We start from the raw sequence: 19592 nt of genomic DNA, 5'->3' as shown, positions 1-19592 counted from the left end.
AACTAGACCACGCGGAAATTACAGGTGGTGCAGAATGCGGCGGCCAGATTACTCAGTGGAGTGAAAAAATTCCAACATATTTCACCCACTCTGGCCGCATTGCATTGGCTGCCCATCAGGTTCCGCATCGACTTCAAAGTGTTAACGCTTACGTATAAAGCCCTAAACGGTTTAGGGCCTCAATACCTGGCGGAACGCCTACTCCCACCAAGTTCTACCCGGGTCACACGGGCGAGCCAGGAGGTGAGGCTGAGGAGCTTAACGCCGAGGGAGGCCCGAAAAGAGAAAACAAGAAATAGGGCCTTCTCGGCGGTGGCTCCTCGCCTTTGGAATAACTTACTGTGACAACCCCAGACCTACTGGGATATGCCACAGTTTCACTAAGCTGCCACCAACCATTCCCTGTAAGGAGTCACACAGACCAGGAATGGATTTTTAACAAATAAAGGAATAAGGTTTATTTAAATCACACACAGGGAAAATAAAATGATCAAGTGAATAAGATACAGTAACGTGGCTTAGTCTCAATCATACATACACCAGTTTGGTTCACACAGAACACCTTTAAATAAAGCACAGACCCTGAACCTATCAGTTCTGGCTACCCAATACAGACACCTGAACCTATCAGGTTGGTACTGACTGACACACAGTAGTACCCTGTCTGACACACAGACTCCCACACCAGCTTCTTCTCTCAGCTGCTTCTTCCTCTCCCTCAGCTCTTCACATATATATACAGTACAGCCCCTCCTCCTGATGTCCCGCCTTCCACTCCCCATAGGATGGAACTTTCCCTCCAAACCCATGACAGACAGGTAACATCAGTGCTGTATGTAACACCTCCCCTCTTTATAAGTTGTTTTGTGGGGGGAAAGCTAAGGTGCTTTTCTCCAAAAAACAACCTGGATCCAAAACATACAAAAACAGTTATACAATGACATACAATACCATACTTACTCTAGGATAAACATATCAATTAGGCATTTAAACTTTTACCATTTACAATACATCAAGTTACCTTTATTCATACAAACCAGGCATGTTTAATAAACAGGTACATTTAACCTTTTGTCACCAAAATATATACATAGTCCATGTTCCTTCCGCCGTCTTCATTCTTCAGGTCTTCTTGACAAGGCGTCAGCAACACAGTTCACTGACCCTCTGACCACCTTCACTTCAAAGTCATAGTCTTGCAGGTTTAAAGCCCACCTCATAAGTTTACTATTGTGGGTTTTCATTGTCTTTAACCATTGCAGTGGTGAATGGTCAGTGCACAGAATAAAATGTCTCCCCCAGATGTAAGGCTTGGCCTTCTGGATCGCGTAGACTATGGCCAGGCACTCCTTTTCCATGGTTGCCAAATGTCTCTCACCTTTCTGGAGTTTCCTACTCAGGTAGGACACTGGATGCTGGTCACCATTCTCATCCTCCTGGCAAAGAACTGCTCCTACCCCGCTGTTAGACGCATCGGTGTAGATGATGAACTCCCGGTCGAAGTCTGGAGCACGCAGCACTGGATAGTTGATGAGGGCCTCCTTCAACCTCTGGAACGCCTCCTCACAGTCGCTGGTCCACGGGATGCGGTCATCAGTCTTCTTCCGCGTCAGATCGGTCAGCGGAGCCGCAATCTCGCTAAACCTCGGGATGAACTTTCTGTAGTAGCCCACCAACCCAAGAAATGATTTGACCTTTTTCTTGGTGTTGGGTCTAGGCCAATCACGAACTGCTTCTATCTTGGCCTCTAGGGGTTTTATCACTCCTCCCCCTACTATGTGACCCAAGTATTTTATTTCTGGGCTACCCAGCTGCAGTTTGTTTTCTTTGCAGGGCCTAGGCCACAGCACTCCCTCCCCTGGGTTAAAGTGCCTCTCCCTGCCTTCCTGGTCATCCCAAGCTTTCTTTCTGACCTTCTGAGCTTGCAGGTTTTCTGCTGCTAGCTCTAGGTTTCTCTTTAGGTCATTCATCAAGGTGTCTATATATGTCACAACATCTTGTGGGTCATCCTGGGTGATCTGCTCCCAATTTTGTTTGATCAAATCAAGGGGCCCTTTCACCCTTCTCCCAAACAAAAGTTCAAACGGACTGAACCCGGTACTGGCTTGTGGCACTGATCGATAAGCAAACAAAAGGGATTGCAGCTTCTGGTCCCAATTGTTTGGATTCTCTGCCAAGTAAGCCCTAATCATGCGCATTAGAGTCCCATTGAACTTCTCCGTTAACCCATTACTTTCAGGGTGATAGGCAGTGGTTTCCTTGTGTTTAATTCCACAGATTTGCCATAACCGTTTCATGAGCTTCGATGTAAACGATGCGCCCAAATCTGTGATTATTTCTGAGGCAAATCCCATCCTGGACATATACCCCACCAAGGCATCTGCCACTGTGTTAGTTTCAATGTTAGTCAAGGGTATGGCTTCAGGGTACCTCGTGGCATGGTCCACAATGGTGAGAATGAACCTGTTCCCCCTCTTTGTGGCCTTGGGCAAAGGTCCCACAATATCCACCCCTATACATTTGAACGGAGTGTCAATCACAGGCAAAGGGCACAACTTTGCTTTGGTCCTGTCACGGTTATTCCCCTGCCTCTGACACACATCACATTGTTTACAGAACTCCTTGATCTGCTTCCCTATTTCAGGCCAGTAAAAATTCTCTGTGATTCTCTGCTGTGTTTTGTTCACCCCTAAGTGCGCAGCAAACATGTCAGAGTGCCCCCTTTTTAAGATCATGGGGCGATACTTTTCAGGTACCACTAGCTGACTTCTGATCCCATCTCCCCCTTTTGAGATATTCCTCAGGGTCTCTCTATATAAAATCCCCTTTTTCTCACAAAATCTCACTGGGGTTTCAGGTGTTAGCTGGGCGTCTGTCACCTGTTCAAAACACTTTTGGAGAGTGGCGTCTGCCTTTTGCTCTAGGCCAAATCTGCTGTCCGTGGTCAAGGTTTCCACCACAGCCTCGGAACTCCCCCCACCTGCTTCCGTCTCGGGCTCATCAGTACCCCCCTGAACTGTCCCCGTGGTGGCTTGTGAACGTGTAACCACTAGCACCCGTTTCACATGTTCAGCCAGGTCATTTCCCACGAGCACGGCTGCTGGCAGAGTCGATGAGATCGCTAGCCGCCAAACTCCCCTCCAGCCTTGAAAGTTCACAGGTACCTCCGCTACTGGCAGCGAGATCACCTGTCCCTCAATCCCTGCCACCTTCATGCTCTCATTTGGGATTATATACTCCCTAGGAATAATATCTGGATGGCACAGGGTCACCTGGGAACAAGTATCCCTCAGCCCCCTATACTGATGGTCAAGTATTCCTACGTCCACTCCTGCGGTTTCAAACAACTGAGAATCTGTTCTCACTAGCAAGCAGCGCTTGACCTCCACAAGAGGACCATTTTCCTCAGCCTGATCAGCAGATGTAACTGTTCCAGATTGAGTAGCCATGGCAACAGGCTCCCTCAGTGACAAGGAGCTTTGCTCTTTCTGGACACAGAACACAGCTTTTGGCTTGGTTCCACTCAAATCATGAGGCATATTTCCTTTTAGCTGCTTTAATTTCTCACACTCTGAGATTAGATGGCCCTTTCCTTGACAGAAATAACATTTTCTGCTGTATTTTGAGTCTTTCTCATCTTGTTTTGGTTTTCCCTCTAAAATCTGAGGTCTTGGTTTCATGTCTGAGGGCTTCCCTTCACCATGGGTCCCTCCCACTTGCTGGTTTTTTCCTGGTCCCTGAGAGTACTTGCTGTAGGTTTCTTTAGGTTTACCTACAGACTTCCCCTCACCTAAGGGCTTTCTTATTTGGGAAATAAAATCTGCGATTTCGGCCGCTTCTGCCACAGATTTAGGTTTCCTTTCCCTCACCTGGAACTTCAGTTCCCCATGCAGGACTGAATAAAACTGTTCCAGCGCTATCAGGTCTTTGAGCTGCTGGAAGGTCTCTGTTCCCTCCTGAGATAGCCATTTCTCTAGCAGCCTCACCAGTTGGGCCCCCACTTGGGTAAAAGTCTGTTCTGGTTTCTTGGTGAGTGACCTGAATCTTTGCCTCAGCTGTTCCGCATTTATCCCATGTCTGGCAAACACCAGTTTTTTAAACTCTGCGAAATCTCTCAGCAATTCCTCTGGCATCTCTGCATATACTTCTGCCAGGCTGCCACTGATTAAAGATCGCATAATGGTCATCTTCTCAGTTTCCCTCACTGAGAAGTCCACAAACGCTCTTTCCACTAGGGAAAAGAACACCTCAGGGCAATCTCCCTTGTGGTATACAGGGAATTTCTTCAGGTCAGTTTTAGACAATTGGCCCACCTCAGAATCCCTATTGTTATTATTATTCTGGTTCATCAATTCCAATTTTCTTAACTCATACGCCATCCTTTCTTTTTCCAGAGCAATTTTCTCTCTCTCTCTCTCCATTTCCATTCTCTCTCTCTCTAATCTTTCTTCTATTTCCCTCATCCTCAGTTCATGCTGTTGGGCTATGAGCATTTTCCTGAGTTCTGGGTTCTGTTCTCCCGTGCTCTCATCCTGCACTGAGCCAAATTCATCCTCAGAACCTTGGTCTACCTGGGGTTCCCTCACTTCACCCATTTCTGCCATTTGGCTTCGAGTCAAGGGCATAATCCCCCCCCAGAACAGGCTGCTTTCAAAAGTCAAGCCTCAAAATAAAGCGACCACTTTTTTTTTCTCTTTTGCCTCAGAAACAGCCTTCTATAGATTGCTGCTGTTCTTCAGCACTAACTTGCAACTGTTGCCAGCCAGAGTCCACCCCCCTCTGCTAGGCCTCTCAGCAGACAGGCTAGATCACTGCTACTTCACTCAGCTTTGCCTCAGCCTTTTCCCGCCAAAACAGGTTGCCTCAGAGCTCCCTAATCTAGTCCCACCAATCTGAGGTCACACGTTCTTCCACTAGCCTACCTCCCCGTGAGGTAAGCCTAGAAGATTACCTACGCGCTCTCAGATTGTCCCTGACTAGACCCCCCTTGCTCTGGGCACACTTGCCAAGGCTTTGCTGGACCACTGGACAACTGGACCAGTCGTATCCCACACGCTGGACACCAATCAATGTGACAACCCCAGACCTACTGGGATATGCCACAGTTTCACTAAGCTGCCACCAACCATTCCCTGTAAGGAGTCACACAGACCAGGAATGGATTTTTAACAAATAAAGGAATAAGGTTTATTTAAATCACACACAGGGAAAATAAAATGATCAAGTGAATAAGATACAGTAACATGGCTTAGTCTCAATCATACATACACCAGTTTGGTTCACACAGAACACCTTTAAATAAAGCACAGACCCTGAACCTATCAGTTCTGGCTACCCAATACAGACACCTGAACCTATCAGGTTGGTACTGACTGACACACAGTAGTACCCTGTCTGACACACAGACTCCCACACCAGCTTCTTCTCTCAGCTGCTTCTTCCTCTCCCTCAGCTCTTCACATATATATACAGTACAGCCCCTCCTCCTGATGTCCCGCCTTCCACTCCCCATAGGATGGAACTTTCCCTCCAAACCCATGACAGACAGGTAACATCAGTGCTGTATGTAACACTTACCTCCTGGCATTCGCGGAGCTCCCTCGCTGGGCACCTTTAAGAACCTATTAAAGACTTGGATGTTTCGGCAGGCCTTCTCTCCAGATTACTTTTGATTTTCTTCTCTCCTTTATTGTTTCCCTATTTTTAATTGTTGTTGTAATTATGCTGTTTTATGTTATTGTATTTTATCTCTGTTGTTGGCCGCCTAGAGTAGTCCACCACGACTAGATAGGCGGGATATAAATTAAATAAATAATAATAAATAATAATAATAACTACAGAACTGCTGGATAGCTCAGTAGCTTAGGTATCTGGTTTCAGAGCCAGAGGCTGGGAGTTCAATTTCTCCTTGTGTCTCCTTGAGAGGGTCCCTTCCAGCTCTGCAGTTCTAAGATGATGATTTCTTTATTAGCTTTTTCTCCTTTCTTTTGAACAACCACATTTGGATCAAGACAGTTATGTGTAAAGTAAACCCATTAAAATAAATGGGGCTTGAAATGGTCATAACTAACACAAGTTCTGCCAAGTCTAGATGCAACCAGTAGTCCACTTTTTATATCTATTTGCAGGTAACACAGGAAGGATGAGCAGGCTGGTCTAGTTTCCAGACCCATACTTTGGATGCAATGTATAAATCAGAGGTTTATATAGATATCCCCTATAGATAGACCTGTGTGTTTTGGTGATGATTTTATTCACACAGATTTCACACAGAGATTCCTTTCAAGCACAACATTAGAAAGATTTTGAAAATACTAGATTGGAGAATGCAGTTTCGTTTAATACCTTTCTATTTCCATTATCAAAATTCTTTTTTAAACAATGAAATTTGTCCCCAACTTTCATACAATAGAACTATTTAACGTTTAATTGAAATTTCTGTCTTAGAAATCAACATATTAAAGCTGATGGATTAAATACTTTTTACACATGTATTTTTAGTTGTTAGAAAAAGGGATATCCAGCATGCAGCAGTCGTTACTGCAAATCATTTACAGTCTTTTGAGTCACATTGACCTGTCTGCAGCACCAGTGAAGCAATTCAATCTGGAAATCATAAAGGTCATCAGTAAATATGTTCAGGTGGGTATTTTGAAGAGCCTAATCTGAAAATGTTATGTATCTGTACATTTTTACTGGGTGTTGCTCTATTAGATAGGAAAACATGTCCAGCCTGTACCATTGGGAATTCACCTATTAGCTGAAATCAGTAGTAGGTCACAACCAGAGTAGTTCCTCCTCTGTGGAACTTACAGAGGTGTTGACTCACCAAATCCCCACTGATTCAATAGTCCTACTCTAATTGTGACTTATTGTTGGATTTCAACCAGTGTTTTATATTTAGGGAGTACTGTATAGCTTTCCAAACATCAATTGAAAATGTAATCTGTGGAAAATATTTAGGCTGTTTATAGAAGGTTTTTAGGGATATTTGAAACACATAGTTATTTCAAACTACCAGGTCTTGGTATTATTCTTTATCTTCGAACAACAATGCAAAAAAGACTTAATTTTAATTAACTAGGATAAATGACTGGTGTTATTTGGAATCATTTTTATAGTTGACAGATAAAGTACTTAAGTTATTGTACTCTTGTCAAGAGACATTAAGCAAAATTGATGATCAGTGTTGTCAAGTTTCTTTTACTCTGCCATCTGTTCGTTTCACCTCTGACCTCCCTTTTGGAATATTAAAGGACTTTTACTTCATTGGCTGTGTTTTAGTCAATATCTTTGCTACATAAAGGATTGGTAATCTGCATATTGATACCAAAGTGAACATTGATTTAGTGAAATATCAGTGTCCCATTTCTTTTGGATGAAGGAAAAATGTATATACAATACTTAATTTGTCTGTATTATTTAAAGAATATTAAACACTATTTGCATAGATTAAAACTGCTTTGTTTACACCTCTAAAAAGGGGAGAGAGTGCATTATATAGAGATTCTGGCTTTTTTCATAGCTGGTATCTTTATTTTCCTGGATTAAACATACTTCCTGTGAATGAACCGGGTGTAAGGAAAATATTCAGTTATACTTTGTATTATTATGCAGATTCACTATGTATATTGGGCCACTGATGTGATAAATCATCCTGTGGTAAAAGAATCTAATCAATTATCACTTTTTTCCTGGCTAAAGGCTTTGCAATCAAGTAGAATTGTACATTTTTTTCCAATGACTTAAAAGCAAGCCTGCTGTGTTTTTTTTTCTTCTTTTATTTTCTCTTTCCTTCACTGCATGACCCCTGCTTTTGTTTTTTCCATTACCGACTTCTCAGTTGGGTGTATATTTTATATATTTGGAAGCTCACTGCTACAAGATTAACAGAATGCACTTAGCTGAAAGCTTTCCTGTTGTGTTCCCTTCTTGCCTTGATTACTCAGAGAGAGAATAGTTTGACCCCATGTGGAACTGGTACACTAATTTTTAAAATACACTAAGGCAGCTGAAACAATAATTCTAGGAAAATCCCACTTGTTCTGTCTGTCATGTTGTGAACTTGCTATTAGATTAAATTGAGTGATTTATAAATGACTATGGGAAAACTACTTGAATTTTGTGATACATGGTGCTAACTCTTATCCTATGCATACTCAATATTCACCAACATTTCCAGCAAAAGTCAGGAGATTTCCATACATTAAGCATCCCAAAGTAATGTTTTTCACATGTACTAAGGGCTTCTTATCTCCTTCTTCAGTTGCCATTTATTGCTTAAGGGCTGATGTCTAAAATATATATATTGCAAATGTTGATCATGTTTCTGTTTAGAGTAGACATTCTTTCTAAGGTGAATCTATTTCTTACTGTTTTTGGTGGCATTAATAGCAGTTTTCTGTCCTTTTTCTGTCCTGGTTAGAGCCCATATTGGAAGGAAGCACTTAATATTTTGAAACTGGTGGTATCTCGTTCAGCAAGCCTTGTTGTACCGAATGATACTCCAAAGTCTTGTGGTGGTGATATAAGTTCCCCTGAAATTTCATTCACAAAAATTTTTAATAATGTCTCCAAAGAACTGCCTGGGAAAACCTTAGATTTTCATTTTGACATTTCAGAGGTAAGATCATTATAACTGAAGTGTAAGATCTTCTGTACTTTGATTTTTGTGTTAGAATATATTTTATAAGGAAGAAAATCTAAATATTTAATACAATTAACTTAACATCTGAATAGCTTGCCTAGCCAGACAAAAGGAATCATCAGTCAGTCTTTATTATTCCTTTTCAGTGATATGTCCATTTTTCAGCTCATAGGATATAATACCTTGCTTGATAATAATATTATGGTAGTGCCACGGCACTACATTGTTATACTGTAGGCATACTGAAGTATTTGATTAACCCCTAGGGATTTGTCTTTCAGAAGCCATTTGGATAGCTTATGGGTTGGAGAGCTATTATAGAAGAAATACAGCCATGGGCACCCAAAAGCACTCATATGTTTCTTTGAGTTTTAGTCAACATTTGGTAAAGCATGAACAGCAAAGTCAGCTATTTTAACTCAATGGTCACATGGATCATAGGAAATATTTGTACTTTTAATGCATCATTTGTACTGTATTAGAATCTTTCATGAATAAATTTATCTCATACTAAAACGGGAAAGATTTCTTGTCCCTATTAAATTATTTACAAAACACTTATATTTACCCCTCATACTCAGTTGCAACCTGCAAGTGGCCCCTTGCACTGTTGCAGATCACAGTGCAAAGCGAGAGGTCAGAAGCTGGAATACCATTCTGAACAACTATATACTAAAATGTATTCATTTGTGTGTTTTTTTAGACACCAATTATTGGGAATAAGTATGGCGATCAGCATAGTGCAGCTGGAAGAAACGGAAAGCCTAAAGTCATTGCTGTTACTAGGAGTACTTCTTCAACTTCCTCAGGGTCCAATTCTAATGCCTTGGTACCTGTCAGCTGGAAGAGGCCGCAGTTATCACAGGTGAATTATTTGAAAGTAGACTCATAGAATAATGGACTTGGAAGGGGCCTATAAGGCCATCAAGTCCAACCCCCTGCTCAGTGCAGGAATCCAAATCAAAGCAGAACTGACAGATAGTTGCCCAATTTGAATGCTTCCAGCATTGGACTGCTCACCACCTTTCAAGGTAATTGGTTCCAATTAACATCATATCTCCACAGATCTTTAAATGTAACATGCATTGGTAAAAACACATGAGTGGAATATTAGCTACATCAAATCAAAACATTTTTCCTCTTCTAATTTTTTTTTCAGCGAAGAACCAGGGAAAAGCTAATGAATGTACTTTCTCTGTGTGGTCCTGAATCTGGTCTCCCCAAGAATCCTTCAGTAAGTAGTTGTGCTTTTCTGGACACTAACCTGACTGAAGTTTGTGAGTTGTTATTTTAACTTGTGAGCCTGAGAGTTTAACAACTAGAAAGCTTCTGTGAGATAAAACAAATCATTCAGTATTTGAGGACTGCACCTTGCCTCACCTTACTTCCAACTTTGAGATGCAACAGTTGTGAATTTTTTTAATGCCCTAATTAAAGTCATACTTCTCTATATCACTGATACCTTTTTTAGGTTGTGTTTTCTTCCAATGAAGACTTGGAAGTTGGTGATCAACAAACTAGTCTTATTTCAGCAACAGAAGAAGTAATTCAGGAAGAAGAAGTGGTTGTAGAAGATAACACCAGCGAACAACAGTTTGGAGTATTTAAAGATTTTGACTTTTTAGATGTGGAGTTGGAGGATGCGGAGGTAATTCTGTACTATGGTCATTTCATTTTCTTACTTTTTGACAAGGCCGTCTTCCAAGTGACAAAACATTTTGTGATCTCAGTTGTTCTCTTTTGATATCAGCCTGTAGTGTAACTAGTCTAAACCTTGAAAAAACTCCAGCAAATACTACCCATTAACCAACAGAGGTGCCCGTCTTTAAAAAGAGCAGCATATTATGGTCTTTGCCATGCCATAAATGTTTATTTCACAGCAGCTGCTCAGTTTACTTTTTTAAAAAAATATACATAAGGAAAATCAGTTGGTATTGCATTTGAAACAGATTTTCTGGTATAGATATATAAGTGGACTTTATTGGAGCAATAGTTTAGTTTTTGTCAGTTCTGTGCTGTATTTAGGAACAACATTGATATTTTGTAGCTGATGAAAGAATTGAAAAATTGAGATATTGCCAATGAAATTGTACACAGAACATGAAGCATGTACCTTTGGTACAGTCACCATATCATTGAACATTTTAAGTGAAATTCCGTGTTTTCTCCTCCTGTTCCATAATATTATTTTGGCATAAGATTTATGTTGGAACTGCTTTGATCTTTAGTCAATTCCATTGTACCTGGTTTCTTGGTGTATTTGTCATCTTTATCTGCATTCTTCTGTTTTCAAGCAGTAAACTGTAAGTGTTTTGTATGTAATATATTGGTGCAGTGCATGGAAATCATATCAGAAACCAAATCCAGGGTATTTAAAAGTTTAAATAATTTTAACAAAAGTGAAACATGAAAGGCTGGTCATTAGCTTTGTCTCAAGGAAAGATTGTAGATGTCACCCACTAGTGACAGAACATGGTACTGCTGCTACAGATAGATTTTAATTAAAATTGCTATAAAAAGCAAAAATAAACCTGACATGCACACTGCTGTCCCCGCCATGAGTATTTTTATTATCCATAACAAGTTTCAAGTCCATAATTTTTAGTCAGAGCTACAATAGAAACAGGCATAGAGAGTAACACATTTTCTTTTATTACTACAAATTCACTTACTTTTATAGATTTATTTCTAATAGAGCTGGGTTTGTTATGTTTGGTTACCATTATTTATTTCTATATAATGGTATGGTCATGGAGAACATAGAACAATGGTAAAGGTCTGAGTGTCCTGCAGTTTTAAATTGCAAATGTTTGCATGTAAATAATGTTATTCTCAACATGCAACATAGGAGGGATTTATATAGTACCATAGGTCAACTAAAGCAGTTTCAAAGGACTGTTGCTTTCTTTCATGAATCCTTCATTTCCAAGGAATTTGTATGTTTATAGTTTAGCCTTACTTTAAGAACTATGTACATAGAACTTTGGCTTTTTGGGTGTGTATCTGTAGAGGGGATGAAAGTATAAAACCATTGTAATACTGTAGTTAGTGAGGGAAGGACTTATTCAAACATAGCTCTAATGAATTTAGCAGACTCTTGAGTCAGAGAGAACATAAGAAATAAACCCTCATAAAAGTATCTAAAAGACTGAGGGGGAAATCCCACTATATTGCTGCATTATTAATATTGAGTCATAAAGGAAAAGTGACAGGAACATAGTTCATACAATTTCTTTGGCTTTAGTCATATAAAAGAGTGCTTATATGTATATGCATGCATGCTGTATGTATAGATGCTATATATGTTGCTGTGGATTTGAATACAGCTATTCAGACACATGCAATATGAATTTGTTTCTTTCTGACCTGCCCTTTATCAATGGATCTTAAGAAACAGTACAATCAGTAAAACCCTCTTAAAACAATCAATTCTAAAAAACAATTCAAAGTCATTTAAAACAGTTAAATACACAGACGAAATAGAAACCATCAAATTGAACAACAAGCTATGATTCTACTCCATGTACTGTATACTGTTTATTTCTTAGAAGCTTTAGTGGGCATCCTGATGCCTGTATTACAAACTGAAGCTGGTCTGCAGCTTCCTGACATCTTAATTTCTTAATGAAGAATATGGAGTTTTACTTTAAAATTGGAAGGGGCAAGGAATAATGATGGCCACCAAGTGCAACATTTGTGGATCAATTGACATTGCGGGGGGGGGCATACTCAGAAGTTTGAGACATACTGGCAGTGTTTTTGAATGATTGGTAAGAAGCATCTAGGTATTATTTATTTTTATTACATTTCTGTAAAATCATCTAATGGAAGTCCAATACTCTGGGTGGTTCACATCCCGAGTGAAAATATCCCAACCCCCTAACCAAAGAGTAATAAAAAATACATATTGGGATGAGTATTTCCTGGCACTTTAAAAAGAAATCAAGGGGTACACTGTTAAATGAGATCCATAACCCAAATGATTAAAAAGAGCTTTTCCATCATAAAATTGACTGCAAAGTGCAAATGGCATGAGGACATATGCTCATTCTGGAGGCTTTCTTAATCATGTATAATCAGGTTAAACATATGCTTTCCTGCACTGTGAATAAAATTTATTTCTGTAAATTTATTTCAAGTAAATGTAGATAAAGTCAGTTTAAGATTTCATTTGTGTTATCCTCCAGCAATTCACTACATTTATTTTAATATATGTTACACTGAAAAAAATGTGCCATAGTCATATTGCTTTAAGTGTTTTGTCTCATGTTTTTAGATAAATTTTACTAAAATAGAGAATTGAATGTTAGGATTCTGTGACAAAAGCTTTTCCAAAACTTGAATCAGTCTTCTGCTGTTGGCAAGGATACCTAGTAGAAAATGTCCCCCATTAGAAAATAACTTTTAAGTGTTTGTCTTCGTTCTAATTATGTGTGTTTTTCTTTTTGCGAACCAGGAGCTGCAGGTAAGTTGCAGCCTGGTGCAGTGGCTTGTTTTCATCTGTTGTCATCTGTGGTGTATTTGTCTGTGCTTGATAGTCAGATATCTTGTATTTTGAAGGATGCTAGATAACTATACACTTTTGAACTATGCAGTTTTGAACATGAGGTATAGAAAGAAAATATTTAGGACCTTGTTTCTGCCATGTATTTAAATCTTTAAATACAGTCCTCATTCATTTAAGTACCCAGTTAACTAGAACGGCTGATTGAAACTCTGCTCCCAGTGAATACATTATTTATATGGCTGTGTTTTGCTGTGATTGTTTCAATTGTCTGTATATTTTCAGAGCTTTAGAATAAGCTTCATTTTTATTACAGGGTGAAAGCATGGACAATTTCAACTGGGGTGTCCGTAGGCGCTCCTTGGATAGTATTGACAAGGGAGATACACCGTCACTCCAAGAATTTCAGTATTCTGGTAGTACCCCTAGCTTGAACTTGACTAATCAGGAAGATACCGATGAGTCTTCTGAGGAAGAAGCCTTAACAGCAAGTCAGATATTATCACGGTCACAGATGGTAAAATATTTCTTCGTCTTAGATAAATACCAGGTCTTTTTTTTTATTTAAACCTGTACTACAGTGATACTGCCAGCTGTATCACTGTCCACCACAATTCTCTGGAGTTGTCTCTTGTATTCTCTTCTACATGAAAGGGAGCTGTGAGTGTGCAGCCTTCTGCTATCCTCATTGTTCCTTGAATCCTAATGGGTGTGATCCACTGAGCGTTAGCATAAACTGTCACAGAAAATTGCACAGAGGTGTATTATAAACTGCATAGAGGGTTTTTAAAGACATAATATGTCTAGGGATAGTCTGCCCAGTTCCACAAATAAAACTTTCTATGTATAGCAGTGGTCATTGTACTGAACATTGCTCATGTTACAGTCACTGGGTGATTTTCTCTAAATTTCATAGCATGAGAAAGCTCTATTGGCTATAGAAGCACTTCAACTGGAAAAATTTCAAAGAGTTAAAAACTGAAGACACGAATGAACAATAATAAAACTATAAATACATCTAACCCAAATTAATCCACTTAGTTGCTCAATCCCTTATCACATATTTTAAAATACTGTATAGAAATTCTGACATGGGAAGCTCAAATAAGGAATTTGTGACTTAAGAAATAAACTGTTTTCCTTTTTCTGTGGAACTTGGTTAATTCATTGTTTTACTGACAAATTTTAAAAAGCATACTTTGGAATTATTCTTACACAATGAAAAGATTGCATCAATATAATGACAAGAGCAATGCTCATTGGATACATTATTTTTTTGTCTGTTTGGAATCCAGGATTCTGTTGGCAAAGGGGCGGGAACAAGCTTTTTATTATAATTGGTTCATTAACTGGTGAGGCAAATAGTGTGTGTAGCTCAGATTGAGGAATGGGTTTTAGTGAGATCAGTGATCTCATGACATATCTATTTTGTCTGTAGGACACATCTGGGTAATAATATCCACTTAGAGTTAAGTGCTTGTTCTGCACAACCAGCACAAGGGGAGCGAGGAAATGTAACCAGATTTCAGTCTTCTCCAGGAAGCATAGAACTCACATTTTTTCTAAAAATCAGCTGTGATCCCAGACTGTTCTCCATTAGCATCATAAGCTAATAGAAGAACGGCACAGGGTGGAACATCCCGCTTATATGTGCTGATCAATATGTGCTGAAACAATACTTCAGGTTAATTAGTCAGCTTTTTATCCATGTAAACGTTTTTTTCCTATTTTGACATAAGATTTAATCATAGTACAGGTGCAGAAAAATAAGCACAAAAGATGGGGGGTGTTGTGCTTTACATATATGACACAATCTCTCTCTGCATATATGCATATATCTGTTTCCTGCTGATGCTTACTGAATTGCATTTTTGTCTCTTTAGCTAAACAGTGACTCCATTGCTGACGACATAACACTAGATCATACAGGGCCATTGCTGCAGTCTCAAGACTCCACTAGCAGTGTTGGAATGGAAGAGGTGCTTCAAATCAGAGCTGAGACTCCAAGTCTGGAGGTTTCCCCTCTAGAAAATGCTAGCAACCAGCTGCCTGAGGTGGGGAGCAATGTGGGCTGGCGCATGGCTGATTTGGGCTCTTTCTAGCCTGTTGCTTTCTTTCCATAAGAATTTTCATCTGCAATACTGATTGTGTAAATTAACTGTAGTATTTCTAACCTTTTGTGGTGACCTCTAAAGGAATGCAGATGTTTTCTAGAAACTGATCATTTCCTTAAGAGACATGAAGATGTTCACCGCAGGTTAAAAATATTTCTGAAGGGCTAATGATGACTGTTTTGGGGTGCAGAACAAAAATCTAATGAGCAGGGTGGTTTTCTGGGTATAGCAATTGTCTTGCTGTGATATTTCCTTTCCTATGATCTTTTCCCTGTTTTTGCTTTGCATTTGTGATTGGTGCTTTGGGATATGAACCTCAGGCCAGCTGTGTTAGCAAGTGGTTGATTCAGTCAGTCCTTTTGAGCAGACCCTCTTTATTGCTAGTGGCATTACATTTAAAAAAAACACCACATGGAATTGTCTCTATGGAGTAAACCAGATCCCAGCTAGTAGCTGGCAAGAAATCTGTGAGTATTTAACTATGCATTTGCCATTGCAAATAGACATGTATTATTGTACCGTAACAACTGTAGAGATAACAAGGCATTTCATTTCTGAGTCATAATTTTTATTGGGCAGAAATAAATGTAACCTTTGCAGTTGAAGGAAGAATGAATAAGATATTCCTGGTTTTTTTTTCTGAGATAGCATTCAGAATCATTAATACGAGGGGGTGCTGATAAGTATTGAGCCTTTCCCATTAAAAATTGAGCTAGGAAGCTATAAATTGCAGGGTATATTGGCCAATTTGTCTGTATTCAATGGTGCAAAAATCAACCTATGATTTTAACTTATCTTTCATGCTCAGCTCCAAAGTGAACATGGCAGCACCTCCAGAAAAGTTCAGTGTGGAAGAGCATAGGACTATAATCAAGTTCCTGTTTCTCCAAGGGAAAGGTGCAAAGCAAATCCATGATGAAATGTCACAAACTATGGGTGACAGTGGCCCTTCATATGTAACAGTTAAATGTTGGGTTGTCAGTTTTTAAACTGGCCATTTCGGTGTTGAAAGTGAGAAACCCAGTTGAAGGCCTGTTTTTGTCTCTGTTCCTGCAAATGTGAAAGCCATCCATGACATGATCATGGAGAACTACCGAATATCAGCCAAAAGCATTGATATATATCTGAGAATATCATGTGAGAGAGTTGGTGTCATTATCCACAACAATTTGGAAATGAGAAAGCTGGCAGCAAAGTGGATCCCCAAACTTTTGACAACTGAACAAAAGAGGAAACATGTAGAGTCATTGGTGGCTATTTTGGAACATTTTGCAAGAAATGAGTCAGATTTCCTGGGCAAACTGGTAACTGGTGATGAGACATGGATCTACTGTTATGATCCTGAGACAAAGGAACAGTCTAAGGAATGGAGGCACATTGGTTCCCCCAGGCCAATGAAATTCCGAGTGCAAAGGTCGGTGCAGAAGCAAATAGCAACAGTTTTTGGGATAAGAAGGGAGTTCTGCTGGTGGGCTACCTCCAACAGGGTTCAACCATCAATGCAAAATATTACTGTATTTTATTGACAAAGTTGAGGCAAAACATCAAGGAAAAACATCAAGGAAAGCTCTCCAAAGGTGTCATCCCATTGCATGACAACACCTCGTCACACACTGCAGGTGAAACAATGGCAAAACTGACATCTTTAGGCTTTCAAGTGATGCCCCATCCACCCTATTCTCCCAACCTGGCTCCTTCTGACTATTATCTGTTCCCCAAACTCAAAAAACACCTAAAGGGACGATTTGGGAGTGTTCTGGAGGCAATTAATGCTGCAAATGAGTGGTTACACCAGCAGTCGGAATAATTTTATTTGCAGGGACTTAAGAAGCTGCAGGACAGATGTCACAAGTGCATTGACTTCCTGGGGGAATATGTAGAATAGTGTGGCAGTTACAGCTTCCTGGCTCAATTTTTTCTGGGAAAGGCTCAATACTTACCAGCACCCCCTCGTAGTGGACTAGACAGCTCTATGGGGATTATGGTTAAGAATAAAACTTGAGCACTATCGTCATGATGTAAGCTTATGCTGTCTGTTTTAAGGGGTCAGATGGGATGCGTGGAAAAGTTTGCAGCAGGACCAAATTTAGTATCCTGTTAGGGCCTTCATATCCTGCTTTTTAAAAGCAGTTATAAGGAACTTCCTCCTCCTCCAACCTAGTATGCTAGCCAGCTGGGCCCATGAGGGACAGCAGAAGTAAGTAGCCTAAATAAAGGTGAGTGGTAGAATAGCACTAGCTTCAGACCCAAATAAAGAGGTAGTAAGGATTGAGAGGCTTCTCACCAACTCCCACAGAAGTCTTAGCTTTGCTTTATTTTGTAAAGTGTTTTTCTTGAATCCTTCACAGAGCATTAACTATTAATTATTCGGGGCTTTTTTCTTGTAGCATTTGTCAATTATATGATCTTCACAATGATTTTAAAACTGCCATGAGTGAGTGTCCTGTTCTTACGTTGGCACTGTTTAAGAGAATTAGATCACCTTTTTGAAATGCTGACTCTGTATAATAGTAGAAGTAATTGGCACTTCTTCATATAACAAAAATGATAGCCATTATCAACATATCATAAAAGAGTTAAAACAATTTAAATCAATGGTATTAGTATTGCTCAAGATGGGCAATGTGAGAAAAAGGTGAAGCAAAAATTATATATTGATGTCCATATACCCTGCCATGGAGGTCATTAAAATAGAGCGCATTAACATTACCAAAAACTTCCACTCCCTCTCCTGCACAGCTATTGCAGTTCACAGTTTCCTAAACACATGCATCCCCTCTAGCTATTCTACTAAGAAAGGTCTGCACCAATCATCCCAACCCTCTTAAGACCAGAGGCTAGTTCTGCTTCAAATAAGTTTAAATGCTATTTTTTAGTCAACCTTCTAACAGTATTTTGAAAACTAGTTATCTATGGGAGACTGGAAGCATTGGGATGTAGATATGAATGTTCCATGCACGGGATGTGTTGGAAAACCTATGCTTCTATGGCCTAATGTGGTAGAGAAGAGAGGATACTAAGTTTTTTTACTGTGCGAATTCATTCTGCTATCTATATTGGCTTCCTTGGCGGTGTGCTGTGAAAGTGCTTCATTACTTACTAGCTTTGTATTGAGCAGTGACTCTCAAGCTTGTGCTATAACTTTCAGAAGACTTAGCTTTGTCTGTATTGGTTAGGGATTCTTGGATTTGTAGTCCCAAAACAGCTAATATGCAAATGAGGAAATCATCATTTCTAAAGTGATTTTTTTACTGAAGATACGTGGGTCTTTCCTTTTATGAAGGGGGAGCATACAAAGTGGTATGCATTCTATAGAGTGCATACCAATAAATAACAATATTTAATGACTAAACATTGTCAATACAGTATTGCCTTTGAAACATTGTTTTCATAAGATGGCATTTATTGATGCCATTTTGATTTGTTTGGCGGAGAAGCTAAAGAATTTCAATAGTAACCTGTTAAAATTAAGGTATTTTTTTCTAAGAAAGAAAGGGCTAATCTCTTTCAACAATGCAAGCCTTTGAAAAATTGCGAACAATGCAGCAATCATTTTAAAGGTACAGTTTTCATACAGCTGTTTCAAGCATTTTTGTGTGTGATGTGTAAAAATGGATGTGTTTGTATGCTTGAATGGGTATATATGTACGTATTAAGCTATGGACAATTAGGAAGGTTTGTGTCAGCAGTCAGGTGGATGTGATCCTTCCCATTGCTGGCATTCAGACAGACAGAAACCTTTTTGCTTCATGGACTGCAAAAGATTCTTCAACCACAATTGAGGAGAAATAACTAGGACTCCTCCAGAGTTCTTCAACAAAGCTATAAGCTGATCAGTTTAAAGATATCATTGTAAATTTTATCAGCTGGGTCATATTTCTATAGTGAGACAGAGCAACTCTCTTTAATCTAACCAGTAAAGAAAACACATGCACACTGTGGCTCATCTGGCTTTATGGCAATTTAAAACCTTATTGATGATGTTCCCCATAGTCTTCCATGCTTTTTTTTCTTGTAGAGAAGAATATATTGTAGACCCAAGATGTTAGAGAAATGCCAGGGCAAAACATAGCACAAAATACATATCTTGAAAGATCCTGCATGGCCCATTTACTCTGTACCATCTTTCTTGTGAAGAAAGTGGTGGGGGAAAGCAATTTCTTGCTTTCTCTGAAACTGTCATTGTGATTATTTTAGAAAAATGAAATATTGAGGGTGAGTTGAGAAACAACAGAAGAAAAGGTTACTAAAAGTGTGAAAATGCTATGTTATTACTATGGACTGAATCCTCACTGTTTTTACCATGCATGCAATGGTCTTATTTATG

General features: G+C 39.4%; 1 protein-coding gene across 9 annotated transcripts in view; it reads left to right on the top strand.

The window, feature by feature from the left end:
• FRYL (FRY like transcription coactivator) overlaps window positions 1-19592 on the top strand; it is a 233791-nt gene that overhangs the window by 198100 nt on the left and 16099 nt on the right. For all 9 annotated transcript variants that reach the window (XM_078394668.1, XM_078394667.1, XM_073001278.2 and 6 more), the window contains 7 exons: window positions 6502-6642; window positions 8426-8623; window positions 9351-9512; window positions 9807-9881; window positions 10119-10295; window positions 13468-13668; window positions 15035-15205. In XM_078394668.1, the coding sequence (XP_078250794.1) occupies window positions 6502-6642; window positions 8426-8623; window positions 9351-9512; window positions 9807-9881; window positions 10119-10295; window positions 13468-13668; window positions 15035-15205 (1125 nt within the window). The remainder of the gene's footprint in view (window positions 1-6501; window positions 6643-8425; window positions 8624-9350; window positions 9513-9806; window positions 9882-10118; window positions 10296-13467; window positions 13669-15034; window positions 15206-19592) is intronic.

The sequence above is a fragment of the Pogona vitticeps genome, chromosome 5 (genome assembly GCF_051106095.1).
Source record: "Pogona vitticeps strain Pit_001003342236 chromosome 5, PviZW2.1, whole genome shotgun sequence".
Classification (NCBI taxonomy): domain Eukaryota; kingdom Metazoa; phylum Chordata; class Lepidosauria; order Squamata; family Agamidae; genus Pogona; species Pogona vitticeps.
This window is presented reverse-complemented; position numbering and strand designations above follow the sequence as displayed.